The sequence below is a fragment of the Pleuronectes platessa genome, chromosome 12 (genome assembly GCF_947347685.1).
Source record: "Pleuronectes platessa chromosome 12, fPlePla1.1, whole genome shotgun sequence".
NCBI lineage: Eukaryota > Metazoa > Chordata > Actinopteri > Pleuronectiformes > Pleuronectidae > Pleuronectes > Pleuronectes platessa.
The window spans coordinates 25432175-25456090 of NC_070637.1; the positions used below are offsets into that span (position 1 = coordinate 25432175).

The 23916-nt window shown below is 44.7% G+C and overlaps 1 protein-coding gene across 4 annotated transcripts; it reads right to left on the reverse strand.

Moving 5' to 3' along the window:
• Nucleotides 1–237: 237 nt before the first annotated feature.
• On the reverse strand, nt 238–22423 carry abch1 (ATP-binding cassette, sub-family H, member 1). 4 transcript variants are annotated; one of them, XM_053436664.1, is made up of 20 exons: nt 22220–22423; nt 20541–20686; nt 19831–19990; nt 19013–19167; nt 17557–17664; nt 16828–16921; nt 12116–12190; nt 11719–11899; nt 11411–11507; nt 11147–11315; nt 9913–10013; nt 8686–8756; nt 8446–8495; nt 7775–7831; nt 7619–7689; nt 7411–7499; nt 6565–6668; nt 4684–4843; nt 4154–4258; nt 238–3156 (listed from the first exon to the last, which is right to left on the reverse strand). In XM_053436664.1, the coding sequence occupies exons 2-20, from the start codon at nt 20672–20674 to the stop codon at nt 3050–3052; spliced, it is 2088 nt and encodes a 695-aa protein (XP_053292639.1). In that variant the 5' UTR covers nt 20675–20686; nt 22220–22423; the 3' UTR covers nt 238–3049. The 4 variants fall into 4 exon arrangements, with proteins under 4 accessions (XP_053292639.1, XP_053292640.1, XP_053292642.1 ...); XM_053436665.1 differs by having other exon boundaries at nt 20541–20689; XM_053436667.1 differs by lacking the exon at nt 22220–22423 and adding an exon at nt 21704–21819.
• Between the last annotated feature and the right edge of the window lie 1493 nt (nt 22424–23916).

The window sequence follows — 23916 nt, forward strand, 5'->3', positions numbered from 1 at the left end:
TCACAGACACACAAAGTTCAAAAAGTCAGGTGAGGATCTCGAGAAGGCAAGGGGGGTGGGGGGGGGGGCATCACCGTCACCACAGCAACAGGCAACACAGTGATGCAAGCGCTGATGATGTCATTGAATTAATCTGTCATCTGCGGCCTCCGGGTGTTTTTGTTACCACAGGAATTGTGGGGGATTTTTTTTTTTCTTGGTTCTCTGCTCGTGAGTAAACTCACAACAACACAAAGGCAGGATTATCTCCACAAACTTTATTGTTTGAAAGTGCACGAACAGAAGGTCGAGGAAGCGTGTCCACGGTGCAGACGTGTCACAACACAGCAGCTTCACTTCGGGGGGGGGGGGGGGTGGAGGTAGTTCACTGGAGGTTTGGAGCAGACGTGGCACAACCCGGCAACATACACTCTCACAACATTAGATAAGTTTACATCAACTGAGATATTCAATTATTAACACAAAAAACTATCATGGACAAGTACTTACAGTAAACAATCCATTTTTTATATATTTGGGGATAAAAATATGTTTAAGTATAATTTATATTAAAGATTTTAATTCTTATAATGACTGTGTGGGTGTGGTTTGTTCAGAATTACACAAACCAACACACCACAGCTGGCGTTTCACATTTCCATTAAAATACTTCACAGAAATACACGGCCCCGCCCATTCAAATATATTTTATCAGGTGTTTTGATTCAGTTTAAATTAAAATGATTTGGCGTCACCTTCAGGAACCGTCATGACTTTCACCTTTATTCTGAGTCTGTGCTAAATTGGAAAATAATCAGCTCATTTGAAATATTGTTTTAAAGCAGGATCCTTGCAGTTCATGTAAACACTTAAATCAGATTTATATCTGTATTTATCGAGTATTCCAATGTCAATAGTGAAAATAAGGTTTTTCCTTCAAAATAGATATAATATTTTAGAACAAAACTAGACATGAATAGACAAAATATCCCAATTATCCAGAAACACAGTGCTCACAGTAATACCATGTAGAATATCCACATCAGAGACTGAATGTGAAGATGAGGAGTCGACTGTTTCCTCCACAGTTTATGATCCGAGAGCCGAAGAAGGAGCAGCTCTGTCCTCAAGGTTTGGCAAAAAGCAGCTGAGTCCATGAAGGAGCACGTTGGATTTCATCTGATCTGAGATGGAGGTTGTTTCCAGAGCGTGACGTCTCTTAAAATGTGCAGCAGAGCAACAACGGCAGATTCACAGCGCAGGAGAAAAACGTCAAAGAGCGGCTTACATCCACGTGTAGCATGAGATCATCACATAAACCAATCAGATGCTGTTTAGATTCATTATTTATCCCGTTAACGGACATTAACGATCCAACATGTGACATCATGGCAGCGCTTACAGAACAGCTAAACACGACACATGCTGGTATACGTGTTTAGATTCACAGCTGGATTCAAACCAGCCGACACAAAGAGATACTGAGGGAACAAGCATGCGTCCACATGGACGTCCACACAGCAGGAGATGCTCGGGTCAAACCTCCTGTGACAGAGACACTTTACATATTTGGGGACATTGGCAGAGAATCATATGAGAATTTGGCAGAATTTGGTGAAAAATTGTCCCACAGACGACATTTCACCTCCAGGCAGGTAAATCAAAGTTCGTGGGAGCATCCACTGGTGAGGCGACATGTACATGAGAATGATATTTGACTTCTTATCTGACTCTTAGCGTATGAGGCTATTTTCTGATTCTTTTAAAGAGCTCACAGGCTCAGAAATCAAAGAAGGGATAAATTATTCATCAATACTTCTTTATAGTTTATATCTTTTCTAATCATGATTCAAAAAATGTGCTCCATGTTTGTTTGTACTAAATTAAAACAAGAAGAAATATTTAGGAGGAAACGTTCTCCTCTCAACCAAAGAATTCAAGAACTGGCCGATAACAAAATCATTTAGCAATTAAACAATATTCATTAATACGAGGTCAAAGTATTTAAAACGCAGAATTCTTCATCATTGATGACTGGAACAAAAAAAGGCTCTAAACCGACCAATCAGCAACAACAATCTAAGAACACAGGCTGGATATATTTCATATCTAAACATCACTTATAGAATTTAAAAACATAATTCTTCCCTTTTCCTCCATTGCAGGCAACACAACAACCAAAGACTGGAACTAAAGATGGACGCCTCGTCTCCACTGTCCAGAACAATGAAGCCGAACACCGGCGTCTTCGTGGTGAGGTCGATACACAAGCTTTCCGTTTGGCCCCTGACACTAACATGGAGGAGGCAGGGTTCATGCTGCACCACCAGGGGGCGGTAGAGACACTTCCTGTATCACACTGGACAAGATGCTAAACTGTCCACGGACACAACAAGTAAGAAACCAGAGGAGATGCTGCTGGAAGCCGGTTCCCATGATGCATTGCAACCACGACAAAAACAACAACAACCCCCTCCGCACCTTTTCTCATTGTAAAGCCAATAAAAACAGGCCTGAGATTCTCTTGTGCTAAGACGGTTGTTAAAAAGGTTTTCTCCATAATCTAAATATTCGTTAGACAAACAACAACAACATCCTCCTTCAGTGAATTCACCGACTCTTCTTCCTCATGGATTCCCGAGGCCTCTTTGTCCCGAGGCCTCACCGATTGTGAAAGAAAGTGAATCACAGCAGAATCTCTCGATCAGCGTTGAGACGAAGGACAAACGGAGAGAGAGAGAGACTCTGAGTCGTGTCGGGTCGTTCAGGGGGGGGGGGAAACATATCAAAACAAATATATGTGGAACGAACTGTAACAATAAATAAGATCCTTCCTCATGTTGTGCACGTGTCTCGTCAACATGCAGCGGTTTTTAAATGTCTCCCACACTGGAGCTGCTGCAGGATCAGGATCAAGTGTCCATGAGAGACAGATGACGTGTCTCCTCCTGGTCTCCATCAGTACGTCCACAGACAGGAGGAGGCCCAGGTGAGTCCTCGTGTCCCGGGGCGTCTCCCGGCAGCGTCCGTCCCCGCTCCGAGGGATGTCCTCCGGGGGGGATGAGGATGATCACGTCCTCAGCTTTAAGATGACCGTGGCCAGGACCAGGAAGAAGGTGTTCCAGCCGAGGGTGACGGCGAAGCCTCGCCACACCATCATCTGACTCAGACCCCAACCTGCCGGAGGGTCACATGGTCACATTTCAGTATCAAGGTCAAAAGAGGCTGAGAGGACGTGGGATATGTGTTTTGCAGCCGGAAAGGAAAAGAGTAGAGCAACACTCAGGACTGATAAACAGATTTGACATATATTCTACACACATTAACAAAAAAACAATCAGGCCATTGTTCTAATTTAATGTTCAACGAGGAGCATCATCATGAAAACGACAGCTCTGCAACTTTCTGATATCAATATGTCGCCTTATACATAAATTGATAGATCTCATTAAATTAAAAACCTCAAGACAAAGAAATAAAATATATTTTTACTGCAGAATCTAAAGATAAATGCAGAGCTTTTCTAAATCGCGTTCACTCCTTCCCAGTTCCAGAACCACTGGCCCAACATTATCTCAGATGTGATTGACAGATGGAGAACAGCCACAGAAAGTGAAGTAACGTCTGTTTTCCTCATTCATGAACTGAATCTGGTTATGAGCAGCGTCTTCTGTGTATTAAAATAGATCATATCTGCAAAAACCATCAATCTCTCGGTGATGTGATCCAACCAACACAGGAAATCCAGGTTTATTATTATATCATCTGTCATTTTTCTATTAGCTGCGTGGAAGCTCCTTGAGGCCACAGTGACTGTGAGGCTGGTGCACAGCAGGGATCAGATGTTGGGGCAGTGAAGTGCACGAGGATCTAATCAGTGGAACGTCCCTCGTCCACCACTGAACCTCCAAGATAAGGTTTGTGAGGCAGGAAGCGGAGCCGCCCACTTCCTGCGTTTGACACGTATCACGTAACACGGGGGGGGGGGGGGGGGGGGGACACGAAACCTCTACACCCCTGATTCCAGGAAGTTTAGTTACACAGGATCCAGGCCTGATGAATGATTCAGGCTGCAGCGTGCACCGTGACAATCTGACCGGCTGCAGGAGCTCATAGCGTTACAGGGTCGATGCGTGTTGTGTAACGTGTGTGTGTGTGTGTGTGTATACATTACCTCTGTACATTATACAGCGGAGGGCCTCAGAGGCGTAGGTCTGAGGCAGAGCAAGGCTGAGGTACCGGAGAGGATACGGGATACACTCCACGGGCCAGATGATACCTGCAGGTCAGGGCACAGGAGATGCTCTTATATAAACAAATTAAAATAAAGAGGAAGGGAAAACTTTTCATTTCATTTGAATCATCCAAACTACAGGAGGGAGGGAGGGAGATATGAACGCTCCAGTGAGATTTATTTAACTGCTGGTTCCCACTCCTCAATGAACCCGATAATTCAGCACAGATTAAATATCTGTTAAATGCTTAATAAAGATTTAATGGTTCGATCCGGTCGACGGCTCCGGTGCAGCCACTGAAGGATTGTGGGAGGTGATGGAGAACCGGACTGAGCCACTGCTGCTTCAGCAAAGATTTCTAGATCCTGAACTACAACCAAACCAGAGGATGTTGAATAACGGTCCAATAATCAGACACCTACACACACACACAACACAGACACACACACACATCGGGTCAGAGGCCTACCACTGAGGATGAGGTTGGGGTAGAACACGCCCAGTGCGGCCTGGTTGGCGCTCTGCTCGTCATCGATGGCGGCGGAGATGACGAGGCCGAAGGAGATGCCGGTGACGCCCTGCAGCACGATGAGAATTATGACCAGCACCAGGGAGCCTTCATTAGGCATCTGCAGAGAGAGAGGGAGAGGGGGGGGGGGGGGGGCGAGAGAGAAAACAGGCTCGTAAATGTCTCGAGTGTTTTCATGAAGAGAGCTGAGGTGGAACTAAAGAGAGAGAGAGGAGGGAGGGGGGGGGGGGCAGAGTTAGAACCAGGACAAACACACAGCTCTACACAAAGAAATACACAATATTACAACCTACACATACAAGTTTACTTTTCAATCTATTTTCAGTGGTTTCCTTTCTTTGAAAAACAAATTGTTCTTGGAAACCAGCTCAATTCTCCTCCAGTTCTCAGCCTTCATGTGGAACTGGTTTCAAAGTCTGAGGTTTTAATAGAACACTGGTCCCTGAGGACGTGATGTCATGTCCCAGGAACCCGAGGAGGAAACCAGCGGATTAATTAAAACGATTTCCTGCTTTTCAAAGTGAAATAAAAACAAGTCAGGAATCAAAGTGATAACTGTGTGAGCTCGGAGGGAATGTGCGGACGTGTGTGTCTGTGTGTGTGTGTGTGTGTGTGTGTGTGTTCTCTCAGTGTGTTAAGACACTATCCGTCTCCCCTGACGACGTGCAGAAATAGCACCGGGAGGTCACATGACCACTCGGTTGCCACAGCAATCAAGGTTGTTGTGGTGGCGATCCCTGGAAACGAGCAGGAAGTGATTTATGGAGTCGAGGTCGCTTTGGACTTCAGCACCTTAATTAACCCACACATGGACACACTGACACACACTGACACACACTGACACACACATTTTAACACACAGACGAGACCACACACACACACAGACACACACATGATCTCTACCCTGTCTTTGCCTGTATTGATCCCATCCAGGGTCACAAAGTGATCATGACCTCTGTGACCTCCAGAGTCTGTTTGAGATTTCCACCATAACTCTCCCGCTGCTGCTGCCACGTGCACATCTCACAGAACAATATTAATTATATCATCTCAGACAATAACAGTGTGTGTGTGACGGGTGATATGAATTATCATGACTCTAATGTTCTGGAGTTAAAGTCCTCATTTCTGCCTGATGTGATAAAAATGCAAATGAGCGACTAACAGAGCTTCAGACGCACTGACCTTTCAGAATATCTCTGATAAACAGACGCTGGTCACGATAATAATACGATTAAATACGACTCAATACACACATCTGCTTTTAATGTTGAATGCAATATTTCAATGTGTGATCCCGATATGTGTTTTATATTCATCATTTTCAGTTTTAGCTGCTTTCTGAATTCTGTACTGCTGTTGTGTCTGAGCCTTGTTAAAGGTGGTATTTAGATAAAATGTTATAATATTATTAACAGTCCAAGTAATTAATTAGTCCAAAGTAATATTAATAATAACAAAATCAGTTTTACTTTAAAAGTTATCTGACGATGTTCTCAGTAAAGAATGAGCCAGATTTCCATGTTGTGAGTAAGATAATTATTAGAGAAACAAGTAGCAAAATGAATGTATGTGTGATAATTCAATTTAAATATAAAATAAATACAATTATTGAAACAATCAGGATTGTTTCTTTCATTAAAAAAAATTCTTTACATATATGTGTTATATGGTTGTTTTATTGTTTATGTTGTATTTTCTAGTCTCCACTAACTTGTTTTTGTTCCTGAAGACACTCAGATCATAGTTTCCTCTCATGTGTGTGTGTGTGTGTGTGTGTGTGTGTGTGTGTGTGTGTGTGTGTGTCTGTGCAGGACGAACATTGAAGGCGAGCAGGATGAAGAGCAGCAGCAGGACGATCTGGACGCTGATGACAAACAGCTGAGAGAGGAGGTGAGCCAGCATGGTCTCCATGGAGCTCACACCTGGAGCAGAGACACACAAACATCACAAAGTCAAATCAAAGATCCTCTGAATAAACAAAACCACTCAAATCATTCAGTCTCTAAATGAAACAAATCATTATTCAACATTAATTCTGCCATTAAAATATCTGCATAGTCATCAATACGTTTAAAACAGTAATAATATAACAACTTGCGGCTGTGATCATGTGACTCCCTCTACTGGTGACATATCAAATTACACTTCAATTATTTATCTTGGAAGCTTCATTCTGCTGCAGTTGAAAGATTTGAATGAATCTAAGAACTTTTCTATTAAAAGTACATTAAAACTTCAGTATTTATTACTGATGTGTGAAAGACAAGCATCAATAATAACTACAATCAATCATAAAAAGGGGGAAATTAAAGTTTTGTATTAAGTTTTTGCATTTAAAGACTTATCTGTGTTTGTATAACCAGTTTTCCTAATTAAAAGCAGCAGGGAATTACAAAGAACTCAGAAAGTAGGTGAAACCATGAAGCTGCAGAAGAGTGATGATCAAACTAAGTAAACTTGGACATTTACAATTAAGGTAATTAATACAGAACAAAGTCAAACACACAATCAGTACAGTTGAATCTTAACAACATACAATCACATGAACCGATGCCAAGCATGAAGGCAGGTCAGGTTCCAATATCGAATACAAAGGGAAGCTGAGATCTTTTTATAAAACCGTTTATCTACTGAACGTGTTGAGTGTGACCTTTGACCTCTCACCTGCGACCCAGCACCTGTCCAGAAGCCCCTCCTTCCTCTCCAGGACAAAGGAGAGAGCCGTCAGACCCACAGCCAGATAGAAGGTGATACTGGACGGGGAGTGAGGAAGAGGAGGAGAGACGAGGAGCACGGGTTTATTGTCAATATGGAGTTTATTGGTATTTAAAGGGGTCGAAGCTTGAATTCAACCAGCTCACATCCCACTGACCTGAGAACAGCTCCAGGCATCACAAACGTGGTGAAGTCTGTGTTCTCGTCGCCGTAGATCGGCTCCTCGATCTGTAAGAGGACAGGAAGGAAAAATTAATTTTCTTGTTTGATTCTTAATCCTCTGGTTTGATTTTTGCTCCAGATCTTTTCTCACCTTCACCGGCAGCGACACCAGGTACGACATGCTGCCCAACTTATTGTCCACAAAGTCCTGCAGGTGGACGACAGAGAAGTGAGACACATCATAACTCCAACTGCATTTTCATCAACTTGAAATTAACACATAATATTATATAGCATTACATTGCATATAGAAATTTGACACTGTTCTACTGTTTGCATTTTTGCATATCACTTTTTACTTTACTTTTCATGTCTTTTATATATTTTTATTGTATATATATTGTTTTTCTTATTTGTGTTGTATAAGAAAAACAACAGTTCATTGTATGCACTAATAACCAGAGCAAATTCCAGGTAGGTGTAAACCTATTTGGCAATAAACACCTTTCTGATTCTGATTCTGATTCTGAAGTGGAATTAATCAAATGATGAAATTGTATTAGTTTAGGTCATATTCACAAATCACAGGTTGTTTCTATCATGATGACAATGTTAAAAACATATGAACAGTTTGTTCTTGTGTTGTTGTGAAACAGCGTCAATAGCAGAAACCAGCAAAGTGGCACTGATGTTGATATTGTAAAGATGCTGCTGCTGTTGTGTTGCATGTGTATTTCTTGTACACTATAAATATTGTGTATGTTTACAAACTATTAGAATATTTAAAGCTAATGAAACAAAAGTCAGGAAACACATTTGTACCTGAAAAGCCTCGTGAAGCTTCTTCTGCAGCATTAAGGCAATTTGTCGATCTAGAAAAAAACATAAAAAGCCAAAGTGAGCTTCTCTGAATCACAGTAGATAATTGATAATAATTGTTACTTCTATATTTCAGTTAATATACAGTTTGGTTGATCCTTTAAATTCTAATTAATAGAATATACTCACGTGTACGATAATAGACTCTTAAAGCTTAAGGTAGATTAACAGTTTGCATCTTACTTGTCAGGTCCAGCCAGACGTGCACTGATCCTCCATCGACCACCTCCCTGGAAACCTGCCGCTGCATCATCCTGTGGAGCCAAACAGTCACCATCTGATTCACATAACTTCTCATTGAATTATTAAATCATAGGATTATTTTACAGAGCTCGTATGAAACTTGTCCCTTCATGAAATCAGGTCTATTATTGTTCTGTGAAGTGTGAATGTAGTTGAACAGAATCAGGTTCAGACGTGGAGGAGCAGAAACCTGAAGAACGTCTGTCACATGATTCAGTGAAGACCTGCACAGGTGTGTGTGGGACAGACAGGAGCAGACACACACACACACACACACACACACACACACACACACACACAGTGAATCACACCCACAACAACAACTCATGCCGTTTAACCTCCTCGACTGACTCATCCTCACATGATAAACATTTTGAAACTGGTTTGAATCGAGTGTGTGTGTGTGTGTGTGTGTGCGTGTGTGTGTGTGTGTGTCTGTGTGATGACAGGAATAGCATTTGATGGAGTTGTTTGTGCTTCAATGTGGCTTTTGAATGGTTGCAGGTGATTTAACAACACAACAATCAGTTTTGTGTGAGGAGATGATTGAAAAGCAGCGATGACGGGTTAACTGAGGAAGAGGAGGAAGAGGAGGAAGAGGAGGAGGGAAACAACCCCTGTCCCACCTTCCACCAAGTTCCTATAAAATTAGTTCAGTAGTTTTTGTGTGACCCTGCTGACAGCAATAAGAAACAAGATTTATTTATGTTCCTGTGAGGAATAAAGTCGAGAATGAGAAGGATTCACAATCGTGTGTTTTCTATAAGACGCTTGACAGAAGTTGTGATGACGCAGTCAGTGTAAAGATTGATGTGTGTGTGTGTGTGTGGGGGGGGGGACTGTTTTTAATAGTTCCTAGAGTTTTATTTACATTAATATAACTATTTACGTTCATGAACTACTGTGTCCTGGCAGGACTACAGATGTTAATACACATTTACATGGAGTATATGTGCTCATTTGTTAAATTCATCACCTCTTCATTAAGTAGAGAGGATTATTATAAACTCATTGTTACATGCTTCTGACATGTGTAGACTCTACACAACATATTATCAAAGATAGATATAGAAGACAATGAGAGATTCATGGATCCAGTGTTTTCTGTCCTGGTTCTAACACTAACTGGTCACATGGTGGCTGATGTCACATGACTGGTGCGCTCACCTTTTGGTCAGGTAGCTGGTGAAGTTCTTCCCGAAGCCGATGACGCCCCAGTACTCTCCATTCTGGATCCCATCGAAGGCCTCTGTGTGAGACAAGGGCACCTGTGGAGGAAGAGCAACACTTTATATAATATATAATAATATATAATGATGCTCTCTAGGGAAATAGATTCATATCTTCTAATGTAGTTATCTCATCTCATCTCATCATTATTATACAACCCACTGTCCATCCCTTTACTGGCTATACTAGCCCCATGCACAGACTTTACCACTATATATCCTTATATATTTATATATTGTTTTTTTCTGCTGTTTATATATATATATATATATATATATATATATATATATATATATATATATATATATATATTATTGTACTATCCACTCCAGCAGCACAAGAAAACTTTCCTACTGGACACTGACACAATCACATCATTGCATTCCTGTATCTGTAAATATGTTCTCTGTATGTGATTTATGTGATTTATGTATGTTAAGTGTACAAGCTACTGGATGATCTGAATTTCCCACGGGATTAATAAAGTGTCCATTTATCTATCTATCTATCTATCTATCTAACCATCTTTCTATCTATCCATCTATCTATCTGTTTATCTATCTATCTATCTAACTAACTATATATCTATTCATCTATCTATCTGTTTATCTATCTGTTTATCTATCTATCTATCTATCTATCTATCTATCTATCTATCTATCTATCTATCTATCTATCTATCTAACTAACTATATATCTATTCATCTATCTATCTGTTTATCTATCTGTTTATCTATCTATCTATCTATCTATCTATCTATCTATCTATCTATCTATCTATCTATCTATCTATCTATCTATCTATCTGTTTATCTATCTATCTATCTATCTATCTATCTATCTATCTGTTTATCTATCTATCTATCTATCTATCTATCTATCTATCTATCTATCTATCTATCTATCTATCTATCTATCTATCTATCATCTATAAAGCAGCTTCACTCGAGCTATATAGTTTTATATAATGAACCAGGAGACGACCTTTCTTTTTTCCTAGAAAAACAGTGAAGTGAAACTTAGACTTGATCTTTGTGGTAAACTTTATAACCAGTGAATAACAGAACATGTAGCACAGACACGACCTGCTTCCTCTTCGGTCGCAGCTCGTGAACATTGAAACCTCCCTCGTGTCAGTGTGTGTCAGTGTCTCAGGAGGACGGAGACATACCTGCTGCACGCTGGTGTTGTCCAGGAAGGACAGCAGCGTGAGGCTGTAGGCCGAGGGGGACGTCTCGTTGTTCACGACGGCGACCTGGACCCCCCGCGGATCCCCCCCCACGCACAGACAGATCAGAGAGATCTGGATGACGGGCAGCACGAACTGGAAACACAACGAGCTGCAAGCACAGAGGGGACAGGGACAGTAAGAGGACCAACGTGTCCCTCGTCCGACCAGGACCTCTGCTGATAGACGTGAGGAGCGTGGACGTACCCGGGCATTCTCTTCATCCTCACCAGCGTCTTGATCATCAGGGCAACGATGTTCCTCCACTTGGGCAGCAGGTGTCGGGCTCGCACCTTCCAGTCCACTGCAGAACACACAGTGGTTCAGGTTCTCACCAAGTCCCCCATTCAAAGGCCGTCAATACCCAACATGCTGCAACCTTCTGACCTTTGACCTTCAAACTCAAGTGTCAGACTTATGTGCTATGCACCTGTTTGCCCACAGTGCCACCCTCAGGGACAGGACACAGAAATATGACTTGTGATAAACTGGGTAGAGCATTTCTGTGCATGTACCTGAATATTTGGGAACTTCCTCCTCGGCTCCGGCTCCGATGGCGAGAATCGGTCGACTCTCGTCTCGGCCGCTCTCGAAGGACTGGCTGTTCTCCAGCAGCGCCCCCTGTGGACTGGAGCCTCGTTTGGAGTCGACCTGGTCGTGAGTCTGACACAGCTGCAGGAAGGCGTGCTCCAGGGTCTGCAGCAGGAGAGCAGGAGTTTACACAAGACATAAAAGCTCCTGGTTTATTTAGAAGAGCTGCTTTAGAACAAAGAATTCATTCCCCGATCTGATGCAACATCTCTTTATTGTCCTTTGACAGAAGTGGAGAATATGCATCTGATCCATGAACCTCCCTGTCCTCACTGCCTGCACCCGTCCCTCCTGTCCACCAGGGGCTTGACCTCTACTCACTGTTGCATTGTGCTGCTTCATGACCTCGTCTGGAGGCCCCTCCGCCAGCAAGTGGCCGTTCCGCATGAGCCCGACCTGGAGAGCAGGGACAAGAGAAGAAGAGATAATGAAGAAGTGATTCATAAAACACAGTTTTGTCTTTTTTGTGCTGCCACTTTTTATGGAGAGGAAACTAAAGTGTGGGGTTAAGCATCTTGCACTTCAGAATGCAGACTGAAAGAGGCGGGGATCAAACCACCATGACCTTCTGGTCAGTGGCCGACCCTCTGTACCTCATGAACTATAAGCAAGGCACTGCTGGGACTTGAACCCATGATCTCTTGTTTACCAGACCGGTGCTTTCAACCAACAGCACCTCAACAAAATCACCTAATTGTTGGGGAAGCCAGCGTGTGTCAGTTCGAACAGAGACTTTTGACTTATGAGGATTTTAAAATATGTTTTTGGAGCCAGCTGGTTACAGAGCAGTGGAGGAACTGGTTTTCAGAACTGGTCCCTCCTTTCTCCACAGTAGGTCAAGGTTTCTCTGTGATTCAAGTCTAAGAAACAACAAGCCAGCGTGTTTTCATTCCTCTTTGAACCATCTGACGTTTTTCTGTCCTGGTGAAACAGTCAGTGGATCCACCTGATGCTCCCTCCACCCGCCTGTCACCTCCACCCTGAGTGGAGACGCCACGGAGCGACCACAGAGGTCCGACCGGCTTCAGTGGAGAATTTCAGTCTCTGTTATTCATGTAGCTGCATCAGAGAGAGGCCGAAATAACCTCTGACATTGTTTTTGAGATGAAGTGAAAGTCTGAAACTCTCCGACATGTGTCAATCAGATTAATAAAGAGAAGTGAAATTCAGCTCCTTCGATTACTAAGAAACCTGGTGGTGGTGGTGGTGGTGGTGGGGGGGGAGGGGGGGGGGGTGTCTGCCTGGAGAAGTGAAAAAGCACATTTCCAGAACATCATAGAATCTACAGGACAAACACTCCACTGTAAAGTACTGGTCTTTAAAGCCAAAGCAGATTAGTGGGGACACAGTGGTGGAACTCATGGATTTATGCAGAACCAGATATTAGTGTGAGGGCGACACGTGTGTGTTAAGTGTACTGTAACTCTACAGACCCACTAACTTTAACCCTGCTGCTCATGTGTGTGACTGTTCACCACAAACCTACTGAACTTTATTTTAAACCTTTACTTCCTCTTCGCTCTCTGTGTTTCTTCACAGCTTCTCTATTCAAGTGGAATCTGCAGGTTTCAAACTGTAAAATGTGAGTAATGAGTAAAATGTGTATGTGTGTGTGTGTGTGTGGGGGGGCTATTTTCAGCACATTTTGCTACTGTGGTGAATAATAATGGAATTAATGAAGATGAATTTGGTCTTTTTGTGGTATTTATTTAAGTTATTAAACTACAAATAGAAGCTGGCTCTGGGGACGTGGAACGTCACCTCGCTGTGGGGAAAGGAACCGGAGCTTGTGAGGGAGGTGGAGCGCTATCAGTTAGATCTGGTGGGGCTTACCTCCATGCACAGTCTCAGCTCTGGTACCGTACTCCTGGATAAGGGTTGGACTATATTCTTCTCCGGAGTTGCCGAGGGCGTGAGGCGCCGGGCGGGTGTGGGGATACTCATAAATCCCCGGCTGAGCGCCGCGGTGTTGGAGTTTACCCCGGTAGACGAGAGGGTCGCCTCCCTACGCCTAAGGGTTGTAGGGGGGAAAACTCTGACTGTTGTTTGTGCGTATGCACCAAACAGCAGCTCAGAGTACTCGGCCTTCTTGGAGACCCTGAATGGAGTCCTGTATGGGGCTCCAGTAGGGGACTCCGTAGTTCTGCTGGGTGACTTCAACGCCCACGTGGGCAACGATGGAGACACCTGGAGAGGCGTGGTGGGGAGGAACGGCCTCCCTGATCTAAACCCGAGCGGTCGTTTGTTATTGGACTTCTGTGCTAGTCATGGATTATCCATAACAAACACCATGTTCGAACATAAGGGTGCTCATAAGTGTACCTGGTACCAGAGTACCCTAGGCCGAAGATCAATGATCGATTTTGTGATCGTGTCATCTGATCTGAGGCCGCATGTTTTGGACACTCGGGTAAAGAGAGGGGCGGAACTGTCAACCGACCACCATCTGGTTGTGAGTTGGTAAGCCCAAACGAGTAGTGCGGGTGAACTGGGAACGTCTGGAGGAGGCCCCCGTCCTAGGTATTTTCAACTCACACCTCCGGTGGAGTTTTTCTGGCATTCCTGTGGAGGTTGGGGGCATTGAGCCAGAGTGGGCGGTGTTCAAAGCCTCCATTGCTGAAGCTGCGGTGGCTAGCTGTGGCCTCAGGGTCTTAGGCTCCTCAAGGGGCGGTAACCCTCGGACACCGTGGTGGACACCGGTGGTCAGGGAAGCCGTCCGATTGAAGAAGGAGGCCTTCCGGGATATGATATCCTGGAGGACTCCGGACTCGGTTGCAGGGTACCGACAGGCCCGAAGGGCTGCAGCTGCTGCCGTGTTGGAGGCTAAGCAGCGGGTGTGGGAGAAGTTCGGAGAGGCCATGGAGAAGGACTTTCGGTCGGCACCAAAGTGTTTCTGGAAGACTATCCGGCACCTCAGGAGGAGGAAACGGGGAACCATCCAAGCTGTGTACAGTAAGGATGGGACTCTGTTGACCTCAACTGAGGAGGTCGTCGGACGTTGGAAGGAACACTTTGAGGAACTCCTGAATCCGAATAACACGCCCTCTATGTTGGAGGCAGAGCTCGAGGTTGATGGTGTTTCGTCGTCAATTTCCCTGGTGGAGGTCACTGAGGTAGTCAAACATCTCCGCAGTGGAAAAGCCCCAGGGATTGATGAGATCCAGCCAGAAATGCTAAAGGCTCTGGGTGTTGAGGGGCTGTCATGGTTGACACGCCTATTCAACATCGCGTGGGAGTCGGGTACAGTGCCAAAGGAGTGGCAAACCGGGGTGGTGGTTCCCCTGTTCAAAAAGGGGGACCAGAGAGTGTGTACCAATTATCGGGGTATCACACTTCTCAGCCTCCCTGGTAAAGTCTACTCCAAGGTGCTGGAAAGGAGGGTTCGGCCGATCGTCGAACCTCAGATTGAAGAGGAACAATGCGGTTTTCGCCCCGGACGTGGAACTACGGACCAGCTCTTCACTCTCGCAAGGATCCTGGAGGGGGCCTGGGAGTATGCCCATTCGGTCCACTTGTGTTTTGTGGATCTGGAGAAGGCGTATGACCGGGTCTCCCGGGAGAAACTGTGGGAGGTGCTGCGGGAGTATGGGGTAAGGGGGTCTCTCCTCAGGGCCATCCAATCTCTGTACTCCCAAAGCGAGAGCTGTGTTCGGGTCCTCGGCAGCCAGTCAGTTTCGTTCTCAGTGGGTGCTGGTCTCCGCCAGGGCTGCGCCTTGTCACCAATCCTGTTTGTGATATACATGGACAGGATATCGAGGCGTAGTCGTGGTGGGGAGGGGTTGCAGTTCGGTGGTCTGAGGATCTCGTCACTGCTTTTTGCGGATGATGTGGTCCTCATTGGATCATCGGCTTGTGACCTTCAGCACTCACTGGATCGGCTGGCGGCCGAGTGTGAAGCGGCTGGGATGAGGATCAGCACCGCTAAATCTGAGGCCATGACTCTTAGCAGGAAACCGATGGATTGCTTACTCCGGGTAGAAAATGAGTCCTTAGCCCAAGTGAAGGAGTTCAAGTACCTCGGGGTCTTGTTCGCGAGTGAGGGTACTATGGAGCGTGAGATTGGCCGGAGAATCGGAGCAGCGGGGGCGGTATTGCGTTCGCTTTACCGCACCGTTGTAACGAAAAGAGAGCTGAGCCGCAAGGCAAAGCTCTCGATCTACCGGTCGATCTTCGTTCCTATCCTCACCTATGGTCATGAGGGCTGGGTGATGACCGAAAGGACGAGATCGGGGTACAAGCGGCCGAGATGAGTTTTCTCAGAAGGGTGGCTGGCGTCTCCCTTAGGGATAGGGTGAGAAGCTCAGTCATCCGTGAGGAACTCGGATTAGAGCCGCTGCTCCTTTACTTAGAAAGGAGTCAGCTGAGGTGGTTCGGGCATCTGGTAAGGATGCCCACAGGGCGCCTTCCTTGGGAGGTGTTTCAGGCACGTCCAGTGGGGAGGAGACCTCGGGGAAGACCCAGGACTAGGTGGAGAGATTATATCTCAACACTGGCCTGGGAACGCCTCGGGATCCCCCCGTCAGAGCTGGTCAATGTGGCCCGGGAAAGGGAAGTCTGGGGCCCCCTGCTTGAGCTGCTACCCCCGCGACCCGACCCCGGATAAGCGGATGACGATGAGTGAGTGAGTGAGTGAGAACTACAAATAGCATTTTTTTATTATTTTATTTTGTATTAATTTGTTCTTTACTTGCATTTTCCAGCTCTCTGGTCATCTGTGGTTGTTTTTAAATGAGCTGTATTAATAAACTTGACTAATAAACCAAAGGAATAAATGACAAACAGAAAGATTCGAGCTTTAGAAACTTAAAACCAGGTTGTGTGGAAGGATGAGAGCTTCTATACAAACTCTATAGGAGCTTTTCCTCATTGAGCTTTTGTTCGTCCTGTCAAAGATGATGAAGAATAAACTTCATCAAACATGTTGACACGGAGAAGATATGAATAGACTCTTTGTTTCAGAGGATGAATGCGGAGCTGTTGATTCTGTAATCCTGAATATCTGTGTGTTGATTTTCTGTGTGTGTCTGTCTCACCACGTTGGCTTGTCTGGCCTCCTCGATGTAGTGTGTGGTGATGATGACCGACACTTTCCCCGTCTTCACAATCTCCACCAGATGCTGCCAGATCCTGCACAACGGAAACAACAACAACAACAATCTAAGTACACAACGTTTGACCCGAGAGCAAATAAACGATTTCCTCAAATCTCAAATGTTCTCCAACAGCAGAGTCTGGAGCAAAACACCAACAGAGAGAAGTGAGCCTTGAAAAAAGGTTTCTGACTCTGTGGTTGATTGGGAGAAAGTAACTTGATGTTCCTGTGAGGTTAGAAAAGATGTTTAGGTGTTTAGATTTGGCCACAGACAGCTGTTTACCTTCCACAGGAGAATTCACTGACAGGTCTGTTTCTGCCCGGGTCACGATATTAGCTCTATATTTATTTAAAGGTCTGAAAATCTATCTTCAATTTAGTATCTCTGCCCAAGAGGTCGTGTTTTCACCTGTTTGTAAGTTGGTTGTTTTGTTTTTAGCCTGTAGGTAACTTGGTGGAAGGAAGTGTTATCGGTCAGAGGGGAACAAATCCAGTTTCCTTTAATATTATCTGACTATTAAATGTTCAATGATTTACCAGGAGATAATGAATGGTTCTTGAATCTGGTGCAGCTGAACTGAATTTAAGGAACTGTTCAGCGAAACAGTACGAGTGTGTCTGTGTGTGTGTCTCTGTGTGTGTCTGTGTGTGTGTGTTGTTCAGTACATACTTGGCCCTGAGCACAGGGTCCACTCCGACCGTTGGCTCGTCCAGGATGAGCAGCTCTGGATTCTGGAGCAGAGCAGCTCCGAGCGACACTCTGCGCTTCTGACCCCCGCTGCAGCAAACACACAGGAAACAAGAGGAATCAGAACCAGACTCCTCCACCATGTTCTCAAATGTTGCGTCACTGTTAAGACACATGCCGCTCGTTCCCGAGGGAGGAGGGAGCCGAGAGTAGAGCAGACAAAACCTGAAAGACAAACCTGCCAGACAACACTGAGGGCACAACAACCTGACCTGACCCAGAGGGTCGCTCGGAGGCTCTATGAGAAATTCATCTTATTTCTATGTCTAGAAAAACATAAATTCTTTAAAAATCTATGACTCAAAAATCTGCAGCTTGATCCTACACTGTATTAAAGACAATAATCTATATCTATAATATCTGAGGTAGAAACAGATGACGAGTCAGAGTCACTCGATGTGTTTATTCATACCAGGAATACTTCACACTGTGTGTAGTTAAAAGCTTCAGCTGAGTGTGTGTGTGTGTGTGTGTGTCTGCAGCCGAACAAGAGAGGAGACGAGGAAATGAAGATCTTTAATAAAACAGATCTTCATGTTACAATTCAATAACAATAACAGGGAGACAGAAAGAGACAGCTGCAGCTCAGCATGACAGACATGTGATATAAGTATTACATGATCTGTTTTGAAAGAGACTCTTCAGGAACACAAGACTCTTTGTTATGATCGGGGATGTGACTCATACCAGGAACAAGAGATAATAGATAATAAATAATAGATAATGAACAACCACAGAATATAGATTACACAGGCGTAAAACACATTTTTAATTTGCACTGCTTGATTTATTTGCTTTTTTAATCTTCATGTGAAAATGTGATTATCCAGCTTCACGACCATCTTACATAAAGTACACAAATATCCGTCTGTAGCAAAGCAGAAGGATGTTGGACCCTCGGCTTAATGGAAATATAAAAAATAATTATACTTTTAGAATGAAATTTGGCAACACTGGCATAAACATAAAAGACTCCACAGCAGGTAGATTAAACAAAGTTGATCTTACAAATTAAAGAGCTGGTTATCTCTTCATTTGACGCTTGTTGTCTTATCAGATAAGGTCATATCGTTTTATGGGCACTGTGTTTATAACCTGATGTAGACAAAGGGATTACATGTGTCTGTGTGTGTGTGTGTGTGTGTGTTTACTTCATGCACCTCAGGTGTCAAAGTCCACAGACGTACGTGAACAAGCTGTAAAAACCATTTCACATAATTTCATAAACTGGCTCCAACTGGAAACTCAAACTCCCTGAATCTCATCTCTAATGATTGAATTCACCTGCAGTTAATCTGCTCCACGCCACAAATCAAACAGAATCATGAATCCGTGGATATGATTCACGATCACAGATATCGATGTCGTGTGGTTTTACCTGAGCTTTCGGACCAGGCTCTGTTTCTGAGGCAGGTCCAGGAAGTCGATGAGGAAGTCCATGCGCGCCCTGGTCTCCTTCGCCGTCAGGCCGTGGACTCGGCCGAAGAAGGTCAGGGTGTCGCTGATGGTGAACTCGCTGTACAACGCCAGGTCCTACACAACACAAGAGAAGGTTGTGTTGATATGTGTGTGTGTGTGTAGATTATACCCTCAATACCTCGTCCTGGTTATTTGACCCTTTTCTGTCGGTCCTCTGATATTAAATATGAAATAAACAGTAAATTAAGTTTGTATCTGTTTGAGTTGGATGTTCTTTACGCAGATCAGCTTCTTTTACTACTTTTAGCTCTTCAATAACTCAAAGGATTAATATCTAGATTAGCTACTTGTGTAATAATCCACACATACATTTCTCTGTAACCAGGATTTATTCCACACTGCTGCTGGCCTCAGACAACACAAGGTGTCACATGACTCCCTCTCAGGGTCACAGATCTGGTCCAAGGGGACGAACGTGATGCTCACTAACACTCGTGTAATCAGCCTCATCACGTTTCCACTCTGAGTGTAATGAGCCAATAGAGGCTCAGTTAAATCGAGCCCTTGAGCAAGGCACTTGTTCCCTAATCAGTGAACGTCCGGTTGATAATTGGCTTTCACCAAACACAGTTAAAAGGTTTACATGTGGAGATGAGTGAGGGAGTGGACATTCTTAGTTTTTAGTCCCCTAAATACTGAAAGTACATACATATAATACATATACACATTTACACATACTTCCAGGCAGAGCTGAGATTTCAAAGATGCTCTGTTTACCTGCGGCATGTACCCGACCTTCTTCCCCGGCACGTCGTGACCCGGGAAACCAGGAGGCCGCCCCAGCACCGTGATGTGACCCTGCGAGATTTTCAGCGTTCCCACAATGCATTTCAGCAGCGTGGTCTTCCCGCAGCCGCTGGGGCCCAAGAGACCGTAACTGCAACAGACACAGAGTCACAGAGGGTTTCAGTTAGAAACGTTCAAAAACAAAAGGACGACTGTTGAATTCTGTGTTTAATTCTTCATATGATTTGAGTGAAGAGTTGAAATACAGAGATGTGGCTGTGACCAGTGGCTGTTGCACTTTCACTCTGGCACTCAGACGGTGTCACGGCTCCCACGTGGTGGATTGAGGACGTGAAGTGAAAGAACACCAGTGAGGTGTGTCTGCACGCTCACTGGTTCAGACTGATGTAAACAGCCTCAGGTAACCAGTTTGAATGATGGGATCAAACAAGGCAGGAAGGGAGCACCGCAGACTGAGTGTTTTAAAGATAAGCTACAGTTAGACTCAGGACAAACTGTAAAGATCTGACCACCAGGAATAACATGACACAAACTGACACATCCAGAGATATGAGATATGAGATATGAAGCCCAGGATCAGATACAGTCACGTTCTCCTGTGAAGCCGGGTTCTGCTTTGACAGATTCAGAGAGCGACGTGTTATCTGAGATCTGAGATCGTGTCTCCTCGCTCCACTCACATCTGTCCCTGTGGCACCGTCAGGTTGAGGTGGCTGAGGACCTTCAGTTTGCTGTAGGACCGGCACACGTCTCGGCACCGGATGGCGAAATCCTCCGGTGCAGCGGGCGGAGGAGCCTCCAGATCCACCGTCATGTTCTCCTCCTTCTGCTGGACGAGAGGAAAACACCGGGTCAAAGGTCAGGTTGCTCAGACTCCTCTGTCAGATCTCACCATGTGGACTGAGCCACTGTTTGGTGAGATGATGGGAAATGTCTCATGGTTGGTTTTACAGTGTGGCAGGAAGGAAATGAGAGTAACACTTATATCTGACGTGTAAACCTCATAAAAACTACTTTAAATTTAACATCAATAGATAAATTAATATGTAAAGATAGGAACAAGAACATGTATCCAACCCAAATGTTCATAATATACAATATTCTCAACTGAAATATAAATCCTCAGTTAAACTTCCTCTAAATATCAAACTTTCAATCTCTGATCCTTGAACTTTGATCCTGTTCTTTTGAAAGTGTGATGTAACATAACAGATTACACAATTAAACCTTTCGCAAGACTCAGCATATATTAAATGTAGAGTAACTTCAAGGAACTTGCTTATATGAAATCAGTGGGAGTTTAAAAAGTGAAGCTGGAAGAAACTCTCAGTCTCTGTGGTTTCGATGGTTCCAGTGGCCAGAGACACCAGTTTACCTTCAACCCTGAAGTCCAGGACACAGAACCATCTCTCTCTCCTGGTCTGATCCTCCTCTCTGGATTCTGTGAGTCTCTTCAGAACCAGCAGTGAAAGTATTTGGGTCGTAGCTACAACAATCCTTTGGTATAATCTCTATAATAACAGCTTCTTTCATGGGTTTCCCCCCCGGTCTCGAACTAACTCCCTCCTTTAATCCGGAGTCTCTCATTTTCTAGCAAGGAGATTAGGGAGATTGCATAATCTGATGCAGTTGGTCGACCTCACCTTTGACACTTTAGCCTACATCTGCAGCCTCAATGCATCACCTCCATTCTACAGGAATTAGCCTGTGGTTAGTGTACAGGTTGTAGTGCCGATTCAGATCCTCAACATCTGAGATAACAAGATAAAGACTTCTTATCTGAGCTCTGACAGCCAATGTCAAGTGGACCGAGTGAGAAGCAGCGACTGAAGCCAACACTCACCCCGAGAGGAGCAGAGGACACACAGACAGACGGGAGACGTGGGACAGGATGAGGAGGACAGGCTGAGGAGCGTCTCCACACAGCGAGGAGAGGAGCAGCGTGTAAACATCAGCTGACAAAAACATCTCAGTGAACGACAAGTGGAGGAACAGGTTCTGTTCACCGCCAGGCATGTGGAGAACTCATGACCTTAGACTCACTTGCCAGATTGATGCAACTAATACATAATCAATCAATAAAGCTTCATGCATTGTGAGAATAATTAGATATTTTACTTTAAAGTTGACATTTCTGGATAAACTGACCCAATTTGAATCATAAATCTGGGCTCTGGAAACTTTAGCTTTTGAATTTTAACACCGTAAAAGGTTGATTTTGAAAACATATGCTTAATGCAGCAGTGTTTTAGTTTCAGTCTCCCCCTTCAGCCCCCCCCACACTGTCCTGCTGAGGACGTCCCAGCTCCACACAGCCTCTCTCTTCCTTCAGTCTCTGCTGAGCAGGAGGAGTTCCTACCTCGTCGCGTCCAGTTTTGCGTCCGCGTTCCAAAGTGGAGGGACGTTACCGGACGAGTCCGGACTCAGCTGCAAACCGGGACGCGCCTGCGCCACGTTCCCCGCTGAGCGCGCGCTGTCACCCGGTAGAACAGCGCCGGCCTATTTATAAGCCTTGGCAGCGGAACGTGCACGGACACACAAACACAGCTGCTGCAAGTTTCACTTCTGCCTCCTCGGCCCTGCATGAGCGTCACTGGATGTGCGCTGTGCATATCTCCTCTCCCTCCTCCTCTCCCTCCTCCTCCCTCTCCTCCTCTCTCTCCTCTCTCTCCTCCTCTCTCTCCTCCTCTCTCCAGCTGCAGCGTGCATCCTGCAGGTTTCTCCATCTTGCTGCAGCAGGGACCAGGGAGGCCATGCCGCCGCTGCTGCTGCTGCCGCTGCTGCACGGACAGATTCAGGCCCTGCACGGTTTCACGTTATATCCCCAAAGACAAAGCATCTTACCCGCTCCTGCATCTCGGTGCTGTCCGCAAGGGCGACCGTCGCATCCTCATCCAGAGCGTTAGCCTCCGCGGCCATGGCAGCAGGGAGGAGGGCGGGGGGAGAGACACTGACCGGGATGGGAGGGGGGAGAGAAAGAGAGAGAGAGAGAGAGAGAGAGAGAGAGAGAGAGAGAGAGAGAGAGAGAGAGAGAGGCACTGACAGGGATGGGAGGAGAGAGAGAAAGAGAGGGAGAGGGAGGGAGAGAGAGCGAGAGACACTGACAGGGAGGAGAGAGAGCGAGAGAGAGAGAGAGAGAGAGAGAGAGAGAGAGAGAGAGTGGCGGGGATGGGAGGAGAGAGAGAGAGAGAGATGGGGGAGCTTTTCCTTTCTGAATATTAAATATCCTCTTGTTCATAAGATGCACCATTAAGTGGATTTTCAGATTTCTCCACCTGCAGCTACAAATTATTTATTATGTTTTTGGAGCGAAGCTCTTAGAAATAAAAGAGGTTCTTCATGAAGCACTCAGTTTCATGAAGAACACTTTGAAATGCATCATGGATCATAAAAGCCTCAACTTAGCATTATGTACAATCAAAATAAAGAGATGCGTGTTGGAGACCCCCCCCCCCCCCCACACACACACACACACACCCTGTGACAGGGTGCAGTGTTATACTGGTACCAGCCGGTCATACAAGATCTATTACAGAATATTCAGTATTTCTTCCAGCTGTATTTTCAAGTGATCTTTTTCCAGTTAACTTATTAAACTGAGTCTTTCCTGTTGATATTGATGATGATGAATCATTACATGTAAAGTTTCCTGTGTATCTCAAAACATGTTTCCTCCCACGGCCGGCGTCCACACACACACACACACATACACACAAAAACTCACAAAAATAAAGACAATGAAAAAACAACAATGTGGATTGTAATAATTATGCTACTTTATTTTTCTTTCTCATTATATTTGTAGAGGTATATATGGTTTCTACTCTTTCTAGTTACATGTCAGATACCAAAACCTATACTTAAAAAAAAAAATTATGAGCCAATACAATTCATTCAGTATTTAAAACCAACAACAGATAAGCTCCGCCTCCACCAGCCACACGTCACGAGGAAGTGAACAGACTCAGGATCATTAAGGATAATTAAATATGAGCTGTAGTCAGTGATAAAAAGTTTGGACACAAATAATCCTCTGACCTTTGACCTTTATTGAAC

Coding starts and splice junctions, on each gene's coding strand:
- abch1 (XM_053436664.1), bottom strand. CDS start 20,674: ATGACGGTGGATCTGGAGGCTCCTCCGCCCGCTGCACCGGAGGATTTC. Junction 11,316..11,410: donor AGGATGAAGAGAATGCCCGG/GTACGTCCACGC, acceptor CTGTGCTTGCAG/CTCGTTGTGTTTCCAGTTCG. Junction 3,157..4,153: donor CCGCTGTATAATGTACAGAG/GTAATGTATACA, acceptor ACCCTCCGGCAG/GTTGGGGTCTGAGTCAGATG.